This window comes from Manis pentadactyla, chromosome 11, assembly GCF_030020395.1.
Source record: "Manis pentadactyla isolate mManPen7 chromosome 11, mManPen7.hap1, whole genome shotgun sequence".
Lineage (NCBI taxonomy): Eukaryota > Metazoa > Chordata > Mammalia > Pholidota > Manidae > Manis > Manis pentadactyla.
Window position 1 is genome coordinate 115,929,165 of NC_080029.1, and position 27,936 is coordinate 115,957,100.

General features: G+C 35.9%; 1 protein-coding gene across 1 annotated transcript in view; it reads left to right on the plus strand.

The window, feature by feature from the left end:
* The first annotated feature begins 6,763 nt into the window (after nucleotides 1–6,763).
* The window catches only part of PIAS1 (protein inhibitor of activated STAT 1), a 115,531-nt gene continuing 94,358 nt past the window's right edge, over nucleotides 6,764–27,936 (plus strand). The window contains exon 1 of the mRNA XM_036932362.2: nucleotides 6,764–6,825. Within this exon, the coding sequence (XP_036788257.1) occupies nucleotides 6,802–6,825 (24 nt within the window). The 5' untranslated portion in view covers nucleotides 6,764–6,801. The remainder of the gene's footprint in view (nucleotides 6,826–27,936) is intronic.

The following is a 27,936-nucleotide window of genomic DNA, read 5'->3' on the forward strand; positions in this document are numbered from 1 at the left end:
TTCCTGAGATGGAAATTATATCATTGATTTTCAACCTTTTAATTTTTCTAAAATTAGCATATATGGCTATACATTTCTAAGTTTGTTTTATTGTTATCTTTTATTGTGGTAAATTATATAACACAAAAGTTGCTCTTAAGAGTTAAATAAATTCAACAAAATTGTGAAATAAAAAACAAACACAAAAATCAGTTGTGTCTCTATACATTAGCAGTAAACAATTTAAAAAGGAAATTAAGAAAATAATTTCATTTATAATAGTATCAAAAGAATAAAATCCTTAGGAATAAATTTAACTAAGTGACTCAGAAGTGGTATTGGTCTATCGTTTTCTTTTGTTGTAGTGTTTTTGACTTCAGTATTAGACTAAAGCTGGTCTCATAGAATGAGTTAGGGACTATTACCCTCTCTTCAATTTTTTAGAAGAGTTTCAGTAGGTTTGGTGTTAATTCTTCTTTAAATGTTTGGTAGAAGTCACCAGTGAAGTTGTCTGGTCCTAGAATTTTTTGTGGGGAGGAATTTTTATTACTGATTAAATCTCCTTACTTGTTATAGGTCTATTCAGATTCTGTATTTCTTCATAAGTTTGGTAGATTGTGTCTTTCTAGGAATTTGTCCATTTCATCGAGGTTATACAACTGGTTGTATACAATTGGAGTACAGTTGTTTATAGTATTCTCTTACAATCATTTTAATTTTCTTGAAGTTGATGGTAATTATTCCTGATTCTATTTCTGATTTTAGTAATTTGAGTCTTCTCTCCTTTTTTCCTTAGTCAATCTAGCTAAAGATTTGTCAATTATTTTGATTTCACAGAGCCAGCTTTTGGTCTTGCTGATTTTCTCTGTTGTTTTTCTTCTATTTCATTTACCTCCACTCTAATTTTTATTATTTTTTCTCTGTGGCTATCTTTGAATTTAGTTTCCTTTTCTTTTTCCAGTTCCTTAATGCTTACAATTGGATTATTGACTTGAGATCTTTCTCCTTTTTTAAATATAGGCCTTTTCACCTATAAATTTCCTTCTGAGCATTGCTTTCATTTGTACCTCATAAGTTTCAGTATATTGTGTTTTATTTACATTTGTCACAAGGTATTTTCTAATTTCTCCTGTGGTTCCATCTTTGATCCATTGGCTGTTTATGGATATGTTGTTTAATTTCTACATTTTTGTGCATTTTCTAGTTTTCCTTCTGTTATTGATTTCTAGTTTCATTCCATTGTGGTTAGAAAATTTATTTTGCATTATTTCAATATTTTTGAGTTTATTAAGACTCATTTTGTGACCTAACATAGAGTCTGTCCTGGAGAGGGTTTCATGTGTAATTGCTTCATATATTTTGAGGCTCTGTTATTAGGTACATGTATGTTTATGTGTGCTATATTTTCTTTATGGATTTAACCTTTATCAATATAAATGTGAATGGATTAAACTCCCCAATTAAAAGACATATTGGCATAATGGATTTTTAAAAATATTTTATCGATATATAATGTCCTTATTTGTGTCTTATAAACTTTTTTTTATTTAAAATATATTTTGTCTGGTAATAATATAACCACCCCAGCTCCTTTAGCTACTACTTGCATGGAATATTTTTTCTCATCCTTTTATTTTCAAACTCCTCATGTCTTTTTATCTAAAGAGTGTCTCTTATAGATAGTATTCAAATGGATTGTTTTCAAGTCTACTCTCACAATCTCTGTCAGATTTAATTGGAGAGTTTAATCTATTTACATTTAAAATAATTACTGTTAAGAAAGGGCAGGGCTTCCTTCTGCCACTTAACTATTTATTTTCTGTAAGATTTATCTACTTTTCTTTCCTCCATTCCACCATTACCACCTTTTTAAAAATATCTGGTTGATATTTTTTTGGAGTGTTAGTGTGATCCCCTTCTTTCCTTTTGTGTATATATTTTAGTGATTTTTCCAACTTTATGTGAATAGTATCAACTAAATTTCAATAAATGCAATCAGCTCTTATACATTTATGTCCCTCCCCTCTTATATTGTTATTGTCACAGATTATGTATTTATACATTGTATACCCATTAACATAGATTTTGTAGTTACTGTTTTGTGCATTTGTCTTTTAAATCATATAGGAAAAAAGGGGAAGAGCTACAAACCAGAAGTACAGTAATACTGACTTTTATATTTACCTATGTTGTTACCTTTACCAGGATTCTTTATATCTTCACATGGCTTCAAGTTACTGTTTACTGTCCTTTCATTTTAGCCTAAAAGATTCCCTTTAGCATTTCTTCTAGGGCAGGTTTATTAGTAACAAATTTTCTTGTCTCTTAGCCTTATCTCTTAGCTGCCTACTCTGCCATTAAGCTGATGTCCCTCTCCCCCCAACATTTTGATATATTGTTGTATATCAGCATATATATACATATATATATCAAAATATATGTACATTTATCTACATACTTTTATATGTAGATTCAAAGGAGATTGTAAATAAATGTACAGGGAATTCCCATGTATTCTTCTCCCAGTCTCCCCCAAGTTAAAATGTATGGAGCTATAGTACAATATCAAAACAAAGAAATTAACATTGGTAAGAACCATCCTCTCTGTGATAAAGTGAAAGTTCCTGTGGCCAGGATTCTCATCTGGCCCTGGTTGGCTAACTCACTACACACATGTGGGCAATACATTGTTATTTACTCTATATAAAAGAGCTCTGCACAACACGGTGGCATGGCTGCAAGGCTGCAGGAGAGTAGAGATGAGACTGGAGTGATGGCAGCACCGAGGACAGAGATTGAGATGGCTGTGGGCATGGAGAGGCCCAGAGGCAAAGACTGGCTTGCTGCATACAGACTTGCTCTGAGTGGATAGGATTCTAGTGATTGACCTGCCACCGTGGAAATGAAGTTGGGTATAATCCTTTCACCCCAAGAACATTCTACTGTCATTTTTTTGGTCACATTGAATCCATAGTGAACCTGCCCAGGGCTGAAACCCATTGGCAAGACAGTCTCCCTTCATCCATAATCCCCTGGCAACCACTAGTCTGTTCTCCATATCTTTATATGTTTTTATTAATGTTACATAAATGGAATCAGTTAATGAGCTTCCCTTTGGAATTGTTTTTCTTCTACTTAGCATAATTTCCATGAGGTTTATTCAAATTGTGTGTATCAATAGTTTGTTCTTATTAAAAAATTGTTGAGTAGCATTCCATGGTATGGATGTATCACTGTTTAGCCATTTACTCATTAAAGAACATTTGAATAGTTTCCATTTTGGGGACTCTTATCAATAAAGCTGCTATGAACATTCTTGTACAACATCTTGAGCAAAAATAAGTCTTTGTTTCTGTGGGATAAATGCCCAACAATGCAATTACTGTGTTGTATGGTAAATACATTTTTAGTTTTCAAAGGAACTGCCAAACTATTTTCCAAAGTGGCCATACGATTCCTACCAACAATGAAAGTGTGATCTATATCTAATAAAACTATGCCTGACCCAAGGTCATAGAGGTTTACTTCTAAGCTTTAAGAGTTTTATAGTTTTAACTGATATTTAGGTCTATGATTAATTTTGATTCAGTTTTTATGTGTGTGTGTGTGGGACTACAATAGTTTTGGGGTCCCACAAAAAAACTTAAAGTCAGAAGAAAAAAAATCATTACATTCTGCTTGGATTGCATTATACCAGTGCAGATGTAAAATAATTAGTTTGATGCTAACTCCAGGAGCTAGTAAGCTCAGACCCCACTTCAGACACCAGTCTCCAGTCCCTTGGGCCACTCATACTTCTAAGTTTAAGGATTCCTATAATCCCCACCTTAGGTTCAATAATTCACTGCAACAACTCACAGTACTCAGGAAAACACTTTATTTATGTTTAACAGTTTATTTATTATAAAGGAAACAATTCAGAAACAGCCAAATGAAAGAGATACATAGGTCAAGGTATTGGTGGTGCAGAGCTTCTATGACTTCTCTGCGCACCCCACCCCCAGTTCTTCGTGTATTCACCAACCTTCCTCTAATCATGTTTAGTCTTTCTAGTGACCACTCCCATCCTGCAGTTACCTAGGAGCCCTACCCTGATTCATCTTATTAGCATAAACTCAAGTGCAGTGGGAAGGGACTCATTATGAATAGCAAAAGACAATCTTAACACTTGGGAAATTTCTAGGGTTTTGGAAGTTCTGTGCCATGGACCAGGGGCAAAGTCAAATCATATTTTTTATTATTCCACAGTCCCTAGAAGGCAAAAGTGCCAAGGCACACAAAAGTCAAAATGTGGTCCTGTCAGTTGGGTAGCCTTCCCAGCAGTCCATTTGTGAAACTATGGCAGCTTGGAGTAGGGTGATGATAGTGGAGATCCAGTGAAATGGACAGGCTTGGAGTATGTTTAGAGGCAGAGTTAGCTGGACTGCCTGATAGATTAGTTGTAAGAGGTGAATGTGTGGGGAAAATGGAAGTTCTTATGGCCAAGATCCTCACCTGACCCTAAATTACTTGATGATGTAATTTGGCTTACTGTTTGGCTAATGCTTCCACATCCGTTAACAAGTAGGTTATTATTGACTAAGCCATTATATAAAGAGCTCCACCCAGTGGGTGGAGGCAGAGACAGGTGGGTTAGTGAGCTGCAGACTGCTGGATGCAGACATGATTCTAGTGCTTGACTTACTGCCTGGAGAATAAAGCTGGATATAAACCTTTTTACCCCAAGAACATTCCCTTATCATTTCTTGGTCTCATCAAATCCATAGTGAACTTGCCCAGGGCTGAAACCCTCAGGCAAGACAGAATGAAAGAGAAGAAGTAGATTTCCAGATTTTTGGCTTTAACAACTGGGTGGATGATGGTGCCATCCATTGAGAATTCTGAGAAAAGAGCAGGACTGGGGATAAAATCAAGACTCTCTTTGACATGATGAGTTTGAGATGACTATGAGATATGAAACAGAGATTTTAAGTAATCAGTTGGATTTGTGAATCTGGGTTTTGGTGAAGAGGTCTGGGCTGGTCAGAAATTTGAAAGTCCTAAGTTTATAGACTTAAAGTTAAGGAGCTGATGAGTTCACCTGGGAGAGTAGAAAAGGCAAGAGAGTAAGGACTGAGCCCGGGGGCACTACAACATTTAAAGATTGAGCCAAAGAGGAGAAATCAGCAAAAAATTTTGAAAAGAGGCCCAGGGAGGGAACTGGAAAATCAGGACAATGAAATAGTGAGGGAAATTCAGGGGGTAAAGTGATTCAAAAGAAAGGAAGCTTGTCAACTGTTTGCAGTCTGCTGAGACATTAATTTAGATTGGCAAGAATAGAGAATTGGCAATTGGCTTTGAAAATAGGATGTCATTAGTATCTAGATAAGTGATCTTGATGAGGGAAGTCAAAGCTGGTTCAGAGCAGGCTATGAAGTGAAGGGGAAGTGAGCAAGTGGCAACAGGCACTGTAAAGAGATCTTGAAAAACCTTCCTGAGAACTTAAACAGTGAAGAGAGCAAAGAAGGCAGTTCTGGAGGCAGTATTTGAGTCGAGGGAGGCTTGTTTAGATGGGAGGAACTTCAGTATGTTTTTTGGCTTATAGTGGTAAGCTAATAAAGAGGGGAAAAGTAATGATGCTGGAGGGGGAGGCGATTGTAGGAGTAAAATTCTTAGTGTGGGAGGGAAAGGAATCCAGGTCACTGACCTTCACAGGCACAGGGGAACTTCATAGTAACCCATGTTACTATGCCTTTAAGAGTAATTTTTATAGTGAAAAGGGAATTCATGTCTGATATTTTAAAATTTTTTCTATGATGTACGAGGCAAAGTTGAACAACTGAAAATGGGGGATGGGGAGGAGGCATAGAAAGCTTTCAGCAGAGGAAAATGTGTTCTTTTAAAACACATCTAGTTAAAGTCAATTTGGATTAAGTCTTCCCAGGATAAAGTAAGTCTCCCAGCCTCCTTTTCTCTCACTGGACCTTTAGCTCTTTTCTGGTACTCACCACCATTTGTATCTTTATTGGTTCACTTAACTGTTCCCACATTAGAGAACTACAGAAGGGCAGAGACTTTGTTGTACTTCATTTCCCAATGTATGTATAGTTCTGAGAAACAGGGCAGGTACATAGTCACTAAGAAGTTACTGGTGGAAACAAAAAAGTTAACGAATGAACCTCTTCAGGATTCTGTCTTAGGCCACTGCTGTTTGTTAAGTACTTGTTTGGGGAAGGCACTTTTCCTGAGTTTTCATTTTTGAATATACACCATGGGAACTGTAATCTCTTCCCTGCCCACCTCACCGCGTTTTCACGAGGAGGACCCGAGCTAATAAACCTAAAAATGCTTCCCCCTTATGTGATCCTTAACTGGAATGGGTTGTTATTTTTAGCGCACGCTTAGCCTGTAGGTAGCAGGTGCTGAAAAGGACTCGCTGATTTGGGGAGGAGGCATTGTCCTTTCCGGTGGCTGTCGGCATCGAAGCTTTGTAGAAGGGTTCCGCGGGCCGCCGAGGGGCGGGGCTCAGGCCAGCAGCCCTTTTGCTCTGGCCTTTCCCTGGAGGCGCTCGCCCGGCCAGGGTGGGAGGCGGGGAGGCCGAGCGGGGAGTAACTGTCAAATCTCCCCTCTTGGCGCCATTATTTAAATGGTACGTGCCCGTCTCGCCGCTGTACGTGCCCGGGGCGGGGCTCCGAGCGCTCCGAGCGGGGCGGAGGCCGGGGGCGGGCTAGGGAGGTGGACTGGCGAGAGGGGACTGGCTAGGGCGGGGCCCGGCTGGCTAGAGAGGCGGGCTTAGAGGCGGCCCCCGGCGAGGTTCACTGCGCTTGCGCTGACAGACGCAAGATGGCGGACAGTGCGGAACTAAAGGTAAAGCGCAGCTCGAATTCACTTCTAATATTCGGCCGCGCAGACGGCGCCGCTGGTGCTAGTGGGGATGGGTCCGACCCTGGGGGGCCGCTCCGGCCTGACTCCACCCGGGCCTGGAGTTGGAGGCAGGAGTGGCGCGCCCGGCCCTAGCTAAGGGGGCCTGGCAGCAGCGGGCCGCGGGCCCCGGGTGCCTCGGGGGCGCTGACGGGTCGTCCCCGGCGTGTTATTGTTGTGGGCGCCTCTGGCGGGGGTGGCGGGGGAAGAGATCGCAAGTCGGGAGGTGGGGGCCGCAGCTGTCCCCGGGGCTCGATCCTCACCTCCCAGTCAGCTTCCCCGCCCCCCATGGGGTGCGGGGGCTGGGGTAGGGTGTTCATTTTGGGGGACTGGGAAAGCTCCCCGCCGTCGTTTCCTCTTCCTCCTTTGCAGTCCCGGGCTCCTGTCAGGCGCTCTTCTTAGCGCCTTGGGAACTTGGCTCCGGCCGCTCCGCCCCTCCGTGGCTTCTTGCCGCCCCCACCCCGGACTCGGCTCTACCCTGCAGCCCGCCTGTCAGGAGGTGCCCAGGGTGCCCCGCTTGTGGGCAGCGCGATCCTGGGGCCATGGGATGGGGATGTGGGGAGAAGCGTTGGTAAAGTTTAGTGAGCCCCTGGCCAGCTTTGGGGTTCGCCTAGGGGGTAGCGGGAGAGTGTGTCTGGGCGGGACTTTACTCTTGCTCTCTGATTCTGGGCAGCCGTAGCGGGGAGAAACCCCCTTTAAGGGTGTGTATTTGGAAGCGGTGGCGGATGGTGGGAAGCAGCTACCTCTTCCTTCTTTTCCTTCTCTTCCTTTGGCTGGTGTGGAGGGTGAGCGGGGCCTTCGGGGGTCTCTGCACACACCATGATGGCGATGCTATAGCTGATGAAGGTGAATGGTTCGTGTTTATATCCCCCCGTTGCCTTTTGTTTGTAGGGACATCTTGTTGGCCGTGTTGATTTGAACGAAATTCTCCCCTCATCCTACTTCAACCCCCAATAAATAGAACGTTCCCCCGTTCCTCTCAACTGTACCAATTACTCACGCCTCGCGAAATGGGATGAAAGGGTGCCTCCTTTCCCCCGCTTTTTCTCCCACCCCAATCTTTACCTGATGATGGCTTCTTTACCGAAGCAGATAAACCACTACACAAGCAGTCGGGGGAGGGGGTGGAACCCTTATGATTGGATTGTGACAAATGGGGCTCCGCTTGAATAATTCTGGTTTAGAAGCAAGCAGTTTTTAACTAACGCATATTATTTCGAGGCTCTGAAAGCGAATATTCCCTTTTCTGTGGCTTCCTGTGTGTGAACCAAGCAGCTGGTTATACCCTGAACCAGAGAACTGACATCGCTGTCAGATTGGTATATACAGCTGTAAATCTTTGGGGAGAGTCCCTTTTTTATAATTAATAAAGATTATTAAAATTTTTTTATCCGTTATAATGACAACTTCTAAAACAACCAAACCCCAGGCTTGTTTCTGGAGGTTTTCTTTGGAAAGCTAAGCTGAAACATCGTTTTCCTCAGTAATTTTGCAATGTTAACATTCTAAGATTTGTAAACTGAGAGTGTGGCTTTGAACGTCATTCTTTTTTAATTTACTTCTAATTACAAATTAATTTAAGGGAGAACAGATTTAGAGTGATTGGTTTCGTTTTTTTCCAGTTTCAAACTAATGACCGAAATGAAAAGCCTTACAAATTGAATATTTGGAGGTAATTAACTCTTGAAATGAAAACTACACAACTTTGAGATGCATTTTTTTATAGTGTTACTTTTAAAATGTAGTCACTATGTTCTGTGGTCTTTGCCTTCTTATAGTTTGTTGCGAATCCTTTTGAATGGCTAACTAATCAGTTCTGTTATACATGGACCATAGAGTAAAGCTGAAAAGATTGTGCTGGCTATATTGTCACTCTTGATGCTGTCCAAAGAAACTAGTATGGAAAGCACATGCTGGGAGATTTCCTTCTTTGTTCTTTCTCATTTTAAGAAAGTGCCTTTGGGGATAGATCAGTTCCCTGGTGTGAGTCTTGTTAGGTAAAGTTTCTCTTTACAAAAATGAGCCTGTATCAGATGAATGCTAAACACTTGGGGGAAACACTACTTTTCTAAAATTGGTCTCCTTTTTTTCTCCCTCCAAAATCCAGAGGAGCTGTTTTCTGCTTTTATGTTCCTGTTGAACAGTTTTTAAAATTATTATTATAATAACTTTTGGCACGCTGGTCTGTTACTGTGTGTGCCCAATACTTTGAGGAACTGTAATAAATCGCTTAGTTGGTGATAGTTGTGTTAAAAATTTTGTAAATACTTGATTGTGTTGAGATTTGAGCTCTTCTCTTTTCTTTGTTGGAGGGGGACATGATCTTAAGAACATCTACTATAGTTACTTAAGAAATGTGTATATATAATTTAACGTGCAGTAAGCTTTGGAAGATACTTCTTTTGCAAATTATATTTTCTGATGGTTTTTTGTTTGTGGCTTTTGGAGGTAAATAGCATTTTTTCCTAATAAGGTAAGAAAAGTCAGAGTAAGAAAAATCCAGATTTTTCAAAGATTTAGGCGAAAATAAAGAACTTCCAGTCGATTTTCGACTATAAGGCTTTGAGTAAATAGATACGGCGACTTTTTTGTTTTCCTCATGGCCCATTTTAGTGAGTCCTTTTAAATCTGTAACAAATCTGCACAAATGGGAAAGATGGATAGATTTGTACTCCCTGTATAAATGGTGTAGGCTGCAATGATATTGCCAATAAAAATTATATTGTGAATATGCATATCAAAGAGTTCTCTGTGCACATTTATGAAAAGTTAAATTTTTCATTAGGGGAATACCCATAAATGATGTTTGTAGGAATTAGAGAGTGAGCATTTTATTATCTTTAGGAATTTAAAAACTGGAGGGTGTGATGGTCAGATGGTCTTGGAAATTAATAATCTGACAGCTTCGTGTAGCTCTTTAAGTACTCTTAAAGAAAACTCGGAGGTATAGTGCCATTTTAACTCACAGGAGGAACAGAGGGGCAAGAAAGAAATTCATCATCATTTTAGTGGAGTAGATAATGGTATTCAGTGGGAAGAGAAACCATACTTTTAAAAGTATAAACATGCTAGTAAATTCTGCCTCTTTTATTTTCAAGAAATTTTGATCTTTGTGGTGCAGTTTGTCTGTTGTTTCAAGTAAATCTGACACTTTACTCGTGGATTTAATTTGAATCTCCATGCTTAGCTTTTGTCAAGTACCACATTTAGATGGCTTTGTTTGAAGTTACCATTTTGAACAGTTTAAAAACAATTTATGAAACATCTTTTTTTAGTATTTCATGTAATTGTTTTGAAATACTGCCTTTTCCTCTGCCATTTTCTCCTGGGTGATTGTATTGTCTTTATCTTCAAAGAGTCTCTTGTCTTGTAACCCTTTTTGACTGCAGTAGTGCTTAGTGGTGAGTCCATAGCTGATTAACCTTGGGCTTCTGGTGAACTCCATCAGCATGCTGCTCCAGGGTTCTTGCTGAGGCTTTTGAGTTCAGTGTAATTTGTACCCTTTGTTGCTGGTAACTAGGGATGAGAAAATAAAGTGGCTCTTGATTGTAGTGGGAACTGCAAAGACGTATCTAAGTTTCAGAAAAACTGGGAGTTTATGATTAGATGTAATCTTTAAAAATAAACAAACCCTGGTTCATTACTTCATAGACTTGATTGGAATTTTTTTTTTGAAGTATTTTGCTTTGGCATTTAGCACCTTGTTTGTTTTCAAATATTTGAATAATATTTTATATATGTAGTACTTTGCTGGTCACAATGTATCACATTATTCATTTGATCTTTCCAACAGTTCTTTTAATTAGAAAGGCAGGTAATAATCCCCCTTTTATTGATAAAGTGAGCCCAGAAAGTAAGTGACTAGCCCAAGGTCGTACTGTACAAATAAAAGTGTTAGAAACGAACCTAGGTCTTGTGATTACAAAACCCTGTACTGTAGGCTGTCTTAAAGGTGCTGTATCAGTCCTAGAGCCCTCTAGGGTGCCTTGCTCACAAAGAATTCTAGTTATGTTGTTCTTAATACTTTCCCTCTCGCTCTATGCCAGGGTATTTTTGGATATTCTTTGGGCTTTTTGCAAGGAAGATTTTGGAATTTGTCAGTTGGAAGCATAGATGTTAATTCTTCCAAATACCATTTTGCTTGGGAAAATTTCAGAGAATAGTGAAAAAAATAAGCAGAAAAATAAACAGCACCTGTAATCCCAGTACTTAGGAATGTCATGGTTAAGTAGCTATCCATTTAGACCTTCTCTCTGTGAGCGTATGTGTATGTATATTCATCACAGAAAGAGATCACACTATTCTTTATTATAATTTCCTATTTTCATGTCTATTTCTCCAGGTTGGTAAATATAGGTCTATATGATCATTTGAAAGGTAACATTGTATTTTTCCCTTATCACTGGACAATTTGATAATTTACACTTTTTTGCTATTTTAAACAATGTCTTGACCTATAGCCTTGACAAAAGTTTGCACATGTTTTATTCTGACTAAATATATTGCTATGACAGATGCTTTGGGTGCATGTGTGCATGTGCTTTAGGGAGCAATGCAAATGGTATTTTGATTAGATGAAGTGTTGTAAGTAAAATAAGTAATTCTTGATTTGTTTATTGTCTATACCTTTTTTGTTTCTGTTTCTGTAAACCTGCCAGATAAGATTTTTAAATGATGGCAGCGATAGTTTTTATAAGATGTAAGTAAACATTTTCTTTTGAATCAGAACATTTGGTAAAGTATGAAATAGATTATGAAACAGCATGTGTAACTTTTTTCAGGCATGTTTGATTTTGGAAATTAAATCACAGTAATCAAATGTTGCAGCTTATTTGCCTTGCTTAGATGCTTATTTGTTTTTGACTGGCATTTTAAAAAAGAAATGCTGAATGTTAATGTAGAGAAAGTAGAAATAAGAATTTGCTTTACTCATTTTTTATCTCAAAGCAGTGTTGTCCTAGTGTTAGATTGCTAGGTAACATTGTTTTGAAAGGCTGTTACAGAAAGGAGGTTACATAGGCAATGAAGACCCATAAGAAGGGGCCTGTATGTGTTAAATCAATTAATAAATGCATATGTGAATTAATATTATTTATGTAACATATGAAAAGTACTGTAGAAGAACAGTTGATGAAATGAAGGGTATGAAATTTATCATGCTCTAAATTTGATATGTTACATTTGGTCCTCACCTAAATCTGCATTTATGTAACAAATTTTATCATTAGGATCAATAGGTGATAGAGAAATTTTAAAGTGCTTAGTTGTCCTTTATTGCCAATTTCGTAAGTAGTACTGATTGCCGTGTACTTTCTGCTGCTCTCTGCAGAATGTTCCTGACCGTACTTCCCCTTTCATGTTAAAAATTGTGGAGCTACTATTGCCTTTGACTCCCTCTGCTCTTGATATTTTCAATGGTATCGCATGAAATGGTAATTACCCAAACGCCTCTTCTCTTAAGAATTTTCTAATAAACCTTCATTCTTTGGCATGAATGTCTTCATCAAAATGAAGAAACCACCTTTTTTCCTTTTCTGCTTCACCTTAGAGAAAACAAACAAAATAAATATTAACACTTTGAACATTAACTAGTAACTTTGAAGTATCAGTAACTCTTGCAGGATTGTTGCAAATGTTCATATTTTTTAGAATTTCATCTCTTTCTTACCTTTCCTGCTATTCTTCTCTGCTTACAATTTCCCCCTTTAGTTGCCAGACTTGTTTTTTCCCAAAACACCCCTTTCATCCTGTCCATTGAAAGTCTTAGCTCTCAGTTTGGTATTCCAGATTTTCTGTAGTCTGACCTTAGTCAGCTTTTTGTGTTTTGTCTCCTCCACTGAATAGCAAAAGTCCTTAACTTAAGACAGAGTTTTTAGTTTGCTGTTTTTTATTGACTAGTGTTCTGCTTGTACACCACTCATATTCCCCAGTTCCTACCCTGTGAACACAGTAAATGCTTAAGGTATATTTGTTAAAATGAACATATTATGTTCCAGATCTGTTTCTGTTAGGGGGCTGATGCATAAGTCTCTATGACAGTCTAAATTGTAAATTGTATCTTCACACTTTTTTTATGGCTGCTTCTCAGGTGAACTTGAGTAACATTAAAGTTTTATGAAAAACTGTTTCAGATTTACTGTTTACATTTCTTTATATAGGTAATAAGTGAATACATTTCTTATTATACATTCTACTCATACAGCAGTAAATAAAGTAACACTTTTTAAAGACCATCATCTTTGGGGGGTGGGGAGAGCATATCAATTTTCTGAAGATATACTTCACAGGCCATACAGTTCATCCATTTAAAGTGCACAATTAAATGGTTTTTAAAAATATATTCAGTTACTACCACAGTCAATTTTATAATATTTTTCTCTCCCCCAAAAGAAATCCTATACCCTTCAACAGTCACTCATTGCCTAAAACTCACCTCATCCTCAGTCAACCGCTTATCTATTTTCTGTCTGCATATTTGCCTATTTTGGACATTTCACATAAATGGAATCATAGAATTTGTAGCCTTTTGTGCCTGACCTATTCATTTTTCTTTGTGTGGACATTTAATTATGTATGCCTGTATAATACTTTAAATTTACTGTATGTATATATGTCATAGGTCCGGAGCAAACTAGGCACATAGAACTCTTAAGTATTAAGTGAATGTACATGTACATAAATGTATTTTCTGAAAACATAAAGGGGATCAACTATACATAAAATTCTTTGACTTACTTTTTTCTCTAAACAGTATATATAGAAAACCTTTCCATGACGTGTTCCAAAATGAGATGGTCTCATTCTTTTTAACAGTGCAGATATTTTATATGAATGTTTCTAGAGGTTTATCTCTTGAATTTATCAGTGTATTTGTCTCAAAGTCTTAACAGCTTGTTTTGGTAGTTTTGTTATGCTGCTGTTTTTTAAATAGTTGCCACATTTAGTGTAACGTAGTATTAATGTTGGAGTTTCACTTAAAAATAGGAATGAAAACTACCAGGTGAGGGTTGTTCGGCTTGAGGAGAAATGGAATGTAGATTCTTTATGGGATTCTGGCAGTGTACAGCCAAAGCAATTCATTTTGTATTTAGGTTTCTGTGTGTGAGCAAGCCTGTTTTTAGCTTATGGCATAGTGCTTAAAATAGAATTTAACATGCTATCTTGTGCTTTATGGTGAATTTTAAGACTTTTTCTTGCAGTCATGTAGGTTTACTCTTAAAAAAAGACCTGAATGATTTCAGGGTAACATTTTTCCTATGTATAATCATGACTGTGGTCTGTGGGCTTCTCAAAATTATCCAAGAAAGGGAATGTGAAGGCACCTAGCTCAGAGCCTAGCTTATGGTAGGTATTTGTTATTTATTCAAGAAGTACCTATCATGTTCTATTACTCATGTATTTGAGTTCCGACTGTGTGAGGTACTAGGCTGTCAGTGGTTTGAATATATCACCATGTATATGTGTTTGTTTAAACCCTCTTGTTATAATGGATTATTTGCTAAAAAAAAGTATCTTTTTCTTAATCATACAAACAATGCATCAGCTATTACAGTGGTTCTCAGAGTCTATTTCCCAGACCCTTGGTCCTTCTCCAGACTCTTTCTGGGGGTTCTCCATGCCAAAATTATTTTCCTAATGATAGTAAGGCATTGTTTGCTATCTTGAAATTTGAAAAATCAGTGGTGGATAAAATTGTTATTGTCTTAGCATGAATTAAGGCAATGGCACTAAACTGTACTGGTATATCACCATCCACTTGAATTAAAAAATAAATGCCTGTTAAGCTTAATGTTCTTGATGAAGCAATAAAACATTAATTTTACTATGTCTCAATACTGTGTACATTTTAAAATATATTTTGTGTGATGAAATAGAAAATACCTGTAAAGCACTTTTCCTGAATACCAAATCCAATGATTAACTCAAGGAAAAGAACTTGGGCAGTTGTTTGAGTTGTAGGCTGAATGAGCTGATTTTTTAATGGAATATACCATTTTATTTTGAAAGAATGGCTGACAAAGTATTGTTACACTCTTAGGTATTAGGCAGATGTTTTCTCAAAACTAGACATAGTGAGCTTGTCACTGCAAAAAAAAAACCCCAAAACAAACTGACAGTATTTGTTACTAATGACAAAATTCAAATTCTCAAGTAAAAATAGAATTTTGGAGGATTTGTATTTGCTGTGAGCTTGACAGCTTCTAATACTTGAAGTTTTGGGGTAAGATCAGTGGTGGTGTTAATGAATGTGATGTATTAACATTGTATAAAGTGTCAACATTTGGAAGAACTTTCTAACTTTGTGATATTTCAGTGTTTTCTAAATAACCAGTGCATGGTGTGGCACAATCATTGGAAAAAAGACCCAGTGGAAATGGCAGATAAACTAGTGAATTTCAGTAGGAAATGTTCATTGATACGGTTTCCAGTTCTATATTGCAACTGCCTGTAAGAAACTGCTACTTGCTGAGTCTTGGAGAAGGATCAAAGACACCACAGTTACCTGAAAAAACTGTTGAAATCCTGCAGCTTTTCTCAACTACATATTTGTGTGAGGCTGAATTTTCTTCATACTCTTCAGTCAAAACAGTCTAATTCATCATACTGAATGTGAAAGTGAATATGAGAATTTGTGTGTCTTTAAGACATTAAAGAGATTTGTAAAAATGTAAAATAGTGACTCTCTTCTTACTAATTTGCTTTAGAATATAGTTTTAAGTTTTAATATTTATATTAAGTAATTTATTTTAAAATGAGAATAAATCTTAATTTTTTTAGTTTTAATGCATAAAAGTAAATGTGGATAGATTTAATCAACAAAAGTTTCTTTTTTGGGGGTTGGGGGAAGAGTCCTCCATTTTCAAGACTGTAAAAGACTCCAAAGAGCAAAAATTTTGAGAACTTGAACACTTTTTATATAAGATTCAAAGTCTAGGACTCTGTAGTTTAAAATGGGAATATCCCTTTTACCTTCTCATGCATGGTATTTTTTATAATTTAAAAGAAAAAAAAGTTTGCTTATAGATGATAGTGATCCAAGACATAAGTACAAGCTGGTTAATTGTATCCTGCATCTCTGTAGCAAAAATGTAAGCAGTAATGGCTTGTATTGCATTCAGTGATTGGGCTCCAAGTACTTTAAATCAGTAATGGTGTGGGAGTTGTATACCTTTTTTATTTTCTCAAGGTTTTGTTTCAACCTTCGATTGCATTTTTTCTGTAGTAGGGGATGGAAATAGCTCAGATAAATGAAAAATCCATATAGATATCCCCTAACCTAATTTTAGCCAATAATTTCCTCTTCAGCAGATCTTAATAGTTCCTACCAAATATCTAATATGATTGATTCGCATTCGATCTATTTTGTTTTCTTCCTTTCTCTCTTTTGGGATTAAAGTGAGACCTAAAGATTTATAAGACTCAGAGTGCTTTTCATTTTCTTTAAATCTTTCTTTAGAGTTGTATTTGAAAAGCTCCAGCCTCTGTATTCCTTAATCATATTTCCTTAGGGTGTCAAAGTAAGAATGGAAAAGGAAGATTTTTGTCACAAAAGTTATTCTAACGTGATTTTAAAGTAAAGTAGCATCTTACAAGGTCAAAGATCTTTTTTTAAAAACATGGTATTTTGTGTCTAATTGAATCATAATTAGGGAAGAGAATATGAATTTTAAGATAGCCATTCATTTCTACTCTTGGATGTAGATAGAAATACCAGAAATAGTTCAGACTAATGGGGGAAATGAACAGTTAAAATTTATAACCCTTAATTTCAGACTATTTTTAAAAAGTTACTTCTTGGTATATGTGGCAATTATTTTAACAAGTTTTTCCAGATGACAGCTCTGCTCTAGCCACTGGAAAGGATATTAAATAAGACTGATGTGTAATTAGCAGCAGCATTTGCATGTAAACAATGTGCCATATACCATTGAATAGCTTGTTCTATTGAGTAGGTTAAACTTTGCTACTTTTAGGTTGGTTGGTAATTGCTTAGAACATTTTCTTGCAGTAAACACTTTATGCTCAATTATTAGTGTTCTGGAATCTGTTGCTCTTAACAGGATTCTATTTAGTGTGGAGGGTGATACTGCACATTCAGTTTTTTTTTTATTAAGGTATGATTGAGAAACACTCTTATGAAGGTTTCACATGAAAAAACAATGTGGTTACTACATTTACCCATATTATCAAGTCCCCACCCATACCCCAATGCAGTCACTGTCCATCATGCACATTCAGTTTTATTTGGAGCTTTAGTAAAACTGGCCCATTTTTCATTGTCCAAACATCTGCATAATATAACTGGGTCCTAACTGCATAATCTGTTTGAAGGAATGAGGTTTGAGGGTGATGTGTGTTTGTGTGTATGGGGGTGGGCTGGATGGTCGTGGTGGTGCTGAGGATGCTAAGAATGATGTTGGAATTCAAAGGGTTTGTCCTCCATGGAACATAATTCTACAAATGAAGTTAATCAAGGGTGAAAGTGGTGTTGATGTAAAGTGCAGATGGTTAAACTCAAGTTCTTAATTAGTTATGGGGTTAGGGTGTTTGAAGAAGTAAATAATACCTTATGAATGTGAAAATAATTTTATTGATTTAAAAATTACTTGATTCTTTAATATTTTCCCTTTAATAGTCTTGCTCATTAAAAACATGACCTTGAAGGGAACTTGTTTTACTTCCTGTATAGTTAGGCCTTTTCATGCAGTCACTTACACAGGAAATAATTGAGTGCCTGGTACTGTGCTAGTTTTAGTGTACAAAGATAATTTAAATATAGTTCCTGAGGGAAAGGAATTCAGTTTGGTGGAGAGATGGATACATACCATCTTGCATCACAATTACCTGCTTAAGACTAATAAATATACCCATTAGTGTTTGATCTGTAATTTTACTTAACATTGAATCTCTACATTCCTGAATTATTATATTTAAGAAAATTGTTTTTCCTCAGCTTTCACATATGAATGTTTTATATTGATTAAAAAATTAGTTACTGTAATTTACTCTTTTGAAAAACTTTTTACATAAAGTCTTTTGTTCTGAGGTTCCTGTGTCTCTCTCATCCGGCTACTTGCCTACTCACTCTCCATCCTGCTTCATGGTTTTAAAAAAGTATCATTAATTTTAGATTAGTTACTTTGCTAAATGAAAGTAGCCAGAGTCTAGTAGGAGCAAAAGGAGTTTAAATAAAGCTAGCATTGAACTTTAATAATGACTTTACTCAAGGCTAATTTGCTGTTAAATCTGACAGATCTTAACTTTTCAGAAAGTTTTCTCTAAAGGTGTGTTTTATCTCCTGAATGAAACTCTAGACAATTTGAAGTATGGTATAATTTTGAACAGTTTGAATAGACATTTTCTTTTCTATACTCCTGCCTTTTGTAACATGAACTAAAGATGAAATCCACACTGTTCAGGGTACAGAATGCCGTTTCAGTTATTGAACCTTTACATGTCACCTGGAGGTTTCAGGGTCTTTATTTCTGGTATGCTCTAACTTTAGGATGTGCCTTGGTATGGTATTTTTTCAGTCACTTTACGAAGATACTTGGTGGTCCAATCTAGAGGCACATGTCCTTTATTTCTAGGAAATATTTTTGTATTAATCTTTTAGAAATTTTCTCCCTTTTATTTACTGTGTTCTCTCTTGTCAGAGGAGTGGACCTCTGTTTATTTACTTCTTTATTTTAATCAGTTAGTTATTGTCTTTTGCTCTTTGTGCTTGTGAATTAATTTTTTGTTTTTCCTTCCCTAATTGTGTTCTTGTTAACTTTTAGGAAGGGGGATATAGTAGATATTTGTGTATAGTTCTAATTTAACTGGTAGACACTGCACATTTTTCTATGAGGTTCATAATACAAACTATATTAATATATGCTAACCATTCTTAAGTGTTGAATTAAGATTTATGTTGAATGATAATCAAAATTGTTTTCTGATGACTGGTTAGCCAGAGACAGGTAAGATTCCTCAAGGGAGGAACAACCTAAGACAGGCACAGTCGCAGGGGGGCCATCAGGTGAGAAATTGGGGATCAACAGAGGTGAGGCTTAGAACCTCACCCCCCCTGTTTTGAGAGAAATCTTCTGCATCCGTGGATGTTTTGTTGCCCTTGTCTAGCTTGGATTAATACTTAGTCTATAGGCACAGACCTGATTATCTACATTTGCCCTCTTACAGCACTAAACTATATTTTCTACCTTTATCTTGCATCTACCTACCACTTCAGCATTTTATTTAAAAAAAATAATAATAATAATAACGGAGAAATGTGGGATTCACATATAAATCAAGTATAAAAATCAAACGAATATTCATATTTGACCTGATTGTTTATAGTTCATCATGCGTGATCAAAACCGAAAGTTTCTGTGATGACTGCCCTTGCACTGTTCACCATGTAAGAACTTATTCACTATGTAAGAATTTGTTCAGCATGTAAGAACTTGTTCGTTATGCTTCAGAGGATTGGAGACTGTTGAGAATTAGGCTTGGGGTTGATTAATGATTGTGTATTGAGTCCCCTATACAGAATTTTATTGTTGTTAACAACCATTTGATCAATAAATATGAGAGATGCCCTCTCAAAAAAAAAAAATTGTTTTCTGAGAGAAAGCTAGGTTGTTTAAAAAACAGCATATACAAAATAATCTAACTTTTAGAGTAATGTATAACTTACAGAAGAGTAAGTTTAAATAGAATATTACAAAACTTTGAGGCCCTCCTTTGTGCACCCTCATCCTGTCTCCTCCCCACTTCCTCCCAGGTAATTGTATTAATAGATTATTTTTAAAATCAAAACTGGTAATGAAATATTAGTTTTATAAATCGTTTACTTGTAAGTTTGTTTTTAAGCCATTGCTTTAAACCATCTATTTATATCATAGTCTTGTAAATTTCCAAATTTGATATAGCATTCTTTGAAGTGGAGGATTCCATAGGTGGCGGTGGAGAGGAATGTTTTGGAGACCTCATTTTGAAAACATTCATGACTGTGGCAAATATAAATGCCCATAGAATCTAACAGTTATGCCTAATGATGTTTGGAGAAGGAGGAAGTACTTAATTGTCACAGTGATCCACACTTGGTCAGAGTTAAGAGGAAGGCCTGGCTTTTTGGTGAGAGCATAAACCATTAAAGTCTATGTTGTACTTTATATATATTTTGGTCCATTATTTTTGTTTGATAACACTTAAAAACTTAATATAAAGGAAAAATAATCCTTTACTAGGCTATTGATATTCTGTACTAAATCTTGAAAAAAAGTAGGCACTCACCTCCCCCTCCTTTTTGCCTATTTCAAGTTGACCTTTCATATTGCAGTTGCCTAAAAGTAAGGTTTTTAGTCACTCCATCAATAAAAATGAGGGGTGGTTTATGTGCCATATACTGTGATAGATGCCCAGTAGTCATTTGGGAATGAAATAGGTCAAGTCTTTGCCCTTGTGGAACTTTACATTCTGGTATTCTGATAAGTATATGAAAAATAGTTTGGTTTCTCTAGCAGCTTTCTGTATGTGAATTTTTATAAAGATGTTTTTAATAATTAGTAAAAAATGCTGTTTTTTAATTTTGGAAGTTTTCTTGAATATCAAATAGCAGTACTGAATTATTGTTAAAAAAATTGAATATATTTGTTTCGTTTATGCTTGCTAAAGGTAGTTTTAAGAGGAATGAGAGGTGGGAGGAGCAAGGAAAAGATATGAAGTAATTATTGTGGGAAGTTTGATTTTTGGTTTACTGGAAAACTTAGTTCGATGCCTCTGTCCATTGAGATTGTTGATTATGAACAATCTGTCTGCCTGCGTGCTTGCATTCCTCTGTCCTGCGGGGTTGTAAAGTTGAACCAGGCATAGAGGGGAAAGGGAATCTTGCAAGAGTGTTTAGTGATGTACTATGGAATCTTCTTACTAAGCTGGACCTGAAGGGGGCTGATGAATAGTGATAGCATCAATGAATTGGAAATACTTAACAAATTTGAGTTGTTGCAGTGGAGGTACTTAAGGAAGCGGTTGGAGAATGGAGTGTTTGAATTCGTGATTTGGAAGTGGTACAAATCTGGTGGAAAAGGTCCAAGGTGTGGCCTCAGGAGTGAGTGTCTGAGTGTGAAGAATAATGATGAGGAGTTAAGAAACACAGACCACCAGGGTTTTGGGTTGGAGCCTGGATAATTGAGGCAGGTGCTAAAACCTTCAGAGAATGACAGGGATGATATTCTAGAGCTGCACTGTCCAGTAGTGATAGGTGGCTACCAAGTATTTGAAATGTAGCTAGTCCAAATTGAGATGTGCAATAAGTACAAAATATACACTAGATTTTGAAGACAGAGTGTGAAAAAAGAATGGAAAATGTCTCAATAATTGTTTTATATTGTTACATGTTGGAATGATAATATTTTTGGATATATTGGGTTAAATAAAATATATTATTAGTTTTACTTAATTCTTTTTAAAAAGTGGCTAAGAGAAAATTTAAAATTACATGTGTGGCTCACATTTTCACCTTACATTTCATTTTGAGCAGCGATGTTTTTAGAACTATTATCACCGATAAGTAGTATGAGAATTATGTGGGAAGACATTTATAGGGGTCTGGAGAAACCAGTTAAAGAATGGTTAGGGAGAGACAATAGACTTATTTTCATTGAGTTCTCTTGTGCTTTGTTTTCTGCAGTTCTTTATGCTTGGAATTTCCTTCTATTCAGCTCCTCCACACTGACCTCTGCTCCCCTTTACTCTGTAGCTAGCCTCAAGGAGTTTGCCTCATTCTTGTGGAGGGGACAAAAGTCTAGAACAACATAATAGAAAGCGGTATGAAAGTAATAACCATGTAAATAGTTAACAGTGTATTTATAAGAGGAAGAGGTCACTTCTGACTAAGCTTATTACAGAGTGGGCCTTTAAAGAGAATATTTTGGTAGATGGTGATTTCAAGGAGGTTATTTGAAGCAGGGGGAACAGCATGAAGAAAGATAATAAGAGAAAACATTGAGATATATTTATGGAACATCCAGTAGATCCATGTGTGGAGATCTGTATAAGAAAAATGCAAATTCTGGGAAGCTGGGACATATTGTTATCAGATCTTTTCACCTTGAAATTTTAAGAGTCGGAAACTGCACTCAGTTCTATAAAGGAAAATAACAGAATTCTATAATCTATAAGCACATGTAACAGGGGGATGTGACCTAATCTGGGTGCTTTAGGAAGGCCTCCCCATTTTCTGAACTGTCTGAACTATTCTACATCCAAGTCTTGTCAAATCTTTACTAATGTTGTGCCTTCCTTTCTTTTCCAACTGTCAACCTCATTATTTCAGACTCTCATAGTTTTGTATTGGTGTTAATCAACAACCTCTAAATTCATCTTACATCTTGATTTCCCTCTTCAATTTATTTCTTAAGTCACATTGACTTTTTGATTACGTATCAGTCTCTTCCCCACTTCTACGTTTCCTGCAATTTGAAAAGTTTTTGTAATTTTCCTTTCTTTGTAGGATTAAGAGTAAAATTCCCTAACTTGATGTCCAAACTAAGTAGTAGTTTGTTATTTGGATACCAGTGACATGCTGAGTAGGTACTGAGCAGAATTATAATAGTGTCTTTATTAGTGGGAGGTAATATGTAGAATTTCTAATAGGTTTGTGTTATCAGTATGATTCATAATATTAAGGTAGATGCCAGATCATCATCACTCAGATTCATTGACAGTGAACAAGACACAGTCTGTAGAGAATAAACAAGTAAACAGGGCCTATCTCCGTATAGCATAAGGGCTTTATTTGGTTAAACTGGGGAGCACCTAAGAGGGTGCATTTACTAATTTTGGGGTGGTCTAATAAAAGTATCCCAGAGGGTGATGACCAATATCTAAGTTGAGACCTGAATCATTGGGAGCTATTAGCTAGAAAAAAGTTGGGAATGGGAGGAGAGGAGTTAATTTTAGAAAGGTTGTTAGTGTGGAGAATTGACTTGGAGGGGATAATATTGGAGACAGGGAGAACAGTTCAGTCTCCACAGACTTCTAGGGAAAAAGTCATGATAGTCTGAATTAAAGTGGTAATAGGGACTTAGTCATTTTAAAGTGGTAGGGTTAACAAGACTTGGTAAACAGATGTGAGTAAAGGAGAAAGTGTTGTAGAAGTGTCTGGCTTGAAGCTGGTTAGGTGGATGGGAAGTATGAGAAAAATTTGATGTGTTAGGTTTGTACAGGTTGAGTTGAATACTTTTGGAACATAGAGGTGCTTAGCAGAAGTGGAGTTTTCCTTTCCTTATGATTAGATTTAATGGACTCTTAAAAACAATTATAGATTTCTTTCATTGTCGAAATCTATTTGGTTTGTGAGTTGAGTTAGAATTCAGTAGTAGAGAGTATTTTGAAAAAAAAAAAAAGATCACTAGTGAAGAATTCTTTCAGAAGGTTGGGACAGGGTTTGAGGTTAATCATCTGTATAACATTTTACTGCATGCAGTATCATGGCCATGTGAATTTGACATTTAGTAAAGGTAGTTCACATGCTTTTTGCACATTTTAAAGTATTAATTGTAGGGTGGCCATATACTTTATCATCCAAAGTGGAACACTTTTAAGAGTGGAAGGGGGTGCTTTTAATAATTTTTCTAGGACAGGCATAAAATGGAATTCCTGGAAAACTGACCATCTTATAATTTTTAACAGAATTATTCTTTTGTGAAGTGCTAGGAAATTAGATGACAGTAGATTAATCAGTGATAATAATAATAAATAAGTGTTTTGTGGCCAAGTAGATTTGTAAAATGTTAGATGCAAGTTAGCATATTCTTTCTGTTGGACTACCGGGACTTTTAACATGTTAATATAATTTGAGAAGGAAGGGCTGGGTGAAGAATTATGGACTCTTGAATTTCCTGAATTTGTTTTGCCACAGAACCCTATTTCTCTGAATATTTATTAACACTACAAACCTAGTTAGAAAATGCTGGTTTAGAGTATCCTGCCTTTAAATTGGAGCTCTTTAATGTGAAGCCCAATCATATTGCTTCTTTGTTAATAATTTTTATTTTGGGATTTTGGTTGGTGATGTCTAGGCAGCTAATCACAAAGTAAAATTTGAAGTTTAAAAGACATAACTTCAGTTACATTTTCCTGAAAAATGCTGCAATTTTGTTATTAGGGGAACTTTGAGGATTGAATAATTAATTGAACCAATATTTAAAAGGCCTTTTCTGTATTACGGAAAAGTAGGCAGTACGTCTGCAATTATTTCTTCCTTTTTAATCATTTTATTCTTAGGATGCACTGATAGGTACTATTTCTCCTCTGTCACAGAATCTGTATCTATGTTTTTATTCTCAAATGAAAAATTATGCCTTCTAGATTTAGGAAATAAAGAATTGAACCTCCACTTTCAAGAATGTTGGTTGCTTTGAGTGGAGAAATACTCTGGAATTTTTTTAGTTACATGTCTAAGAATGGCATTAAGAATGAGTTTCTACTTTTGTGCTTTTTGATTGATTTATGGTATGCTTCTATTTTATTTTACTTTCTAAATGGCAACAAAATCTAAAGTACTCTTTGAGCATAACCATAGTACATTTCTTTCTTTGGTGGTTGTTTATAAATTGTCCTTTAGACATAACAGTTAAACATTTTCCTCCCTATTTTTGTGCTTGAAAAAAATTATTCCCTCTCTGTTAGTGACTTAGCATTGTTTTTGTTTTGATTAATATTCTGGATATGTTAAAATGGATGTTGTTAGGATATTTGGCATCAGATGGTTGTTAATTAGCTCATATTCCCTCTCCATACATTTCAGGATGGGTGTGTAGTGTTTTCATTGTCCTCACCTTGAAATATATTTTTATGTGCATTAATGTAATTTCTCAAGAGAATGTGAACATTTTCTTCAACTTGATTTCACTACTGTAATGTAAATGCTAATCATAACGATCTGTCCTAAAGATAGTGATCTGTGTAAGTTTTGCTGTAAGTTAAGCAATTTTATTTTATGTAGAATAAAGGATGTTTTTGTTGTGAAGTTGTGTCTCTTATCTCTAACTAGTAGAATAATCAGGTGAAAATGTTCTGTTTAGAAAAGGAAGGGGTGTTAAGAATAGGTTTCTGATGGCATTTAAAAAAATACTTAGGCAAGCTGTCATTGTAAGACTTGAACCACTTTTTCCTGTAGCCTTTTCTTTTTAATATTTCTCTGTAGTTTGTGAGAAATCATTCCTAGGATTTTTATAACATTTGTGTACATCTTTTCCAAGTTTGTTTTTCAATGAAAAACACATCTGTAAATCTAGATTGAAATAGTATAACCTTAATTATTTTCTTTGTGCACCCTGGACAGTGTTTGTTGAGTACCTTACGATTGGGGAATCTTGGGGAAAGATAGTCATCATAGTCATCTGAATGTTAAGTAGTTGAACAATCTTATTTTATTGTTATCTGGAAGGGACTCTCTTACGATGTGGCTCTGTAGTCTTGACCATATTATATCCTAAGTTTTAAGGATGACCTGTATGAATATTTAAGAGGAAACACTCTCAGATTTTGTAGATGGCCCAAAACTGGGAAGAAAATGTTAGATGACAGAATCAAGGGAATTCGGTTCATCGTCATCATCTCTTGGGCACTTATTAGGTGTCACATACTATACTTAGCATAGTGTTATGGAATAAGTGCTTGTGTTGGAAAAGTTCAAAGTCGAGGGGAGGACATAGACTAGAAAATCAGTGATCTACAATACCCTGTGATAAGTGCTACAATAGAGGGTATAGGGTGCAAATGTTCAAAAGGGTAAAATGATGAACTGAGGAAAAAGTGAAGTTTAATAGCACTAAATATAAAATTCTACTTTTAAATTTAAAAAATTGAACTGGAGGATGAGGAGGCTTAACCTAGTAACAGTTAATATGGAAAAAATCAGTTAACTTCAAGCTTAATATAAGCAGCAATATAATTTGGATGCAACTCCCCTTCCCTGCTGAAACAAAAGCGTAACACCACATCCTTCCCTTTGCTCAGATTAAAAAAAAATTCAGCCTAAAATATGAAAATTGTATTAATTTACATTGGTAGAAATACTGTGTTCATAATATGAGAGGTAGTAATACTGCTGTATTGAAGATTGGACCATTATCTGGATTATTTCATTCACTCTGAGTTATGATGGACTGCTGAATGCTTAGAGAACAGCGATCAAGGTGGGAAGGGTCCTAAAAGCCAAGCCAGTTAAAGGAAAAGAGCCTTCTTATTAACACATTTTAAGAATAGACTCTGGCTTCAGTAGGGCAAATTTATAGAACCACTGTGTGGATATTAAAAATTTTGTTTTGTAGAGCTTTTCAAAAAATACTGATTTTTAAAAGTAACAGACTGCTTTTAAGATTAGATTGTGATAGCTTAGAAGTATTCAGCAGAGGCTGGGAGACCATCAATTAAGGAGATTATAGTAAAACTTCATAAATGGAGAGTTGGACAAGAATATCTCTAAAGTTTTACCTCATGTTATGATCCTATGATTCTGTTACTTCCAAAAACATTTTCAAATTATCTGCTGTCTCCAGTATTCTGCAGCATTTTGTGGACTTGGCATCTGACTTTTGAGTCTGAGCTCCATTGCTTGCTAGCTCTGTAACCTTGAGTAGTTTGACCTGTTACTGTGAAGTAGTTCTCTTGATATTTTACCCCTCAGGCTTTTCCTTAAATCTCCTTTCTAGGACCCAGATTGAAAGCTGTGATTTAAAGAGTGTGTAGTTATAGAATGCATTTTTGTTTTCACTTTTTGTTTTGCTACTGCTTGTCTCTTCCTTGTTTTACACTTAACTTTCTCTTAGGATATACTGTTTCTTTCATTGCTTATTGTCTTGTCTGAAATTTAAATTAGATGAGATGGTATCTCCAATTGTGAATGCAGTGTTTTGTTTGTTTTGGTTTGAAGGGAGTTTAGGAAGGAATATTCATTATTTTATAATTTGATAGATTTAAAATTTCTTAAAGCCCTGATTATTATTTTTAAATTCTATATTTTATTTGAAAAGTGAATGATGATTGTTCTCATGATCATGTATTTTTAAAATATGCACTTTTTAAAAGTAATTTTTTCTAAAGTACTTCTTTTAAAGTAAAACTTCTAAAGTTTTTAAAGTGCTGATTTTTGAAAGATGCACTTATAGCTAGAATACTAAATGCGACTTGCAGTTTTTCTTTGCAATTATTTCTTGGTCCTGTCTCCTCTGTTTCAATTGTCATAGCTCCTTTTTACCCTATATGTGATAAATAATTCTTGTTTGTTGCTGTATCTCTTAACTAGAAAGTCTTACATATCTTAGTCTTTTCTCGTTTCAACTATCTTATAGGTTGCTATTTGAACAGCCTTAAACACTATTTTTATCACATTTTTACTCCTCCCAAATATACATTTATTCCTTTTGTGTAGTCTTTTTCACTGTTTATAGTCTAAATTCCTTAACTGTTATTTAATGTCCCCTGCCTGTCCCGATGTAACACATAGTCTGCCCTAGCTGAAAATTGTTAAGACATTTGTGTTGGTTAGTGCTTATGAGCTTAAAGTGTGGAGTCAGATCAAGTTTGTGTCATGTCTCCATCATTATTTATTATCTGACCTCCATTTTAGCATCAGTTTTCTTAGTCATACAGTGGGAATAATGTCTGTCTCTTGGGTTCATGTGAGGGTTCAATAAGATAATTACGTTTACTATAATTAGTTTGTAATTGGCAGGTTGTAAGCATTTATCATAAATTAGGTTGATCATTATTTTTATTCTGTCAAACTATGTAAATTACACTTAAATCTTGATTGAAAACATTGATAAAATAAATTTCACTGACTGTTTGGATTGTTTATATTTCCTGGACTATGGAAAAGAGTAGAAGAATGAGAAGAAAGATTTCATTTAAGAGTCACATTATAGAATTTTGAAATTTTAAGGAACCTTTGAGAACCTCTAGTCTCCATTTTTTGAAGTCAGAAAATACCCTGAAAGATCATGATTCATTAAATTAGTGGTCAAGTCAGTACTAGAATCCAAATTTTATATATACTAGTAC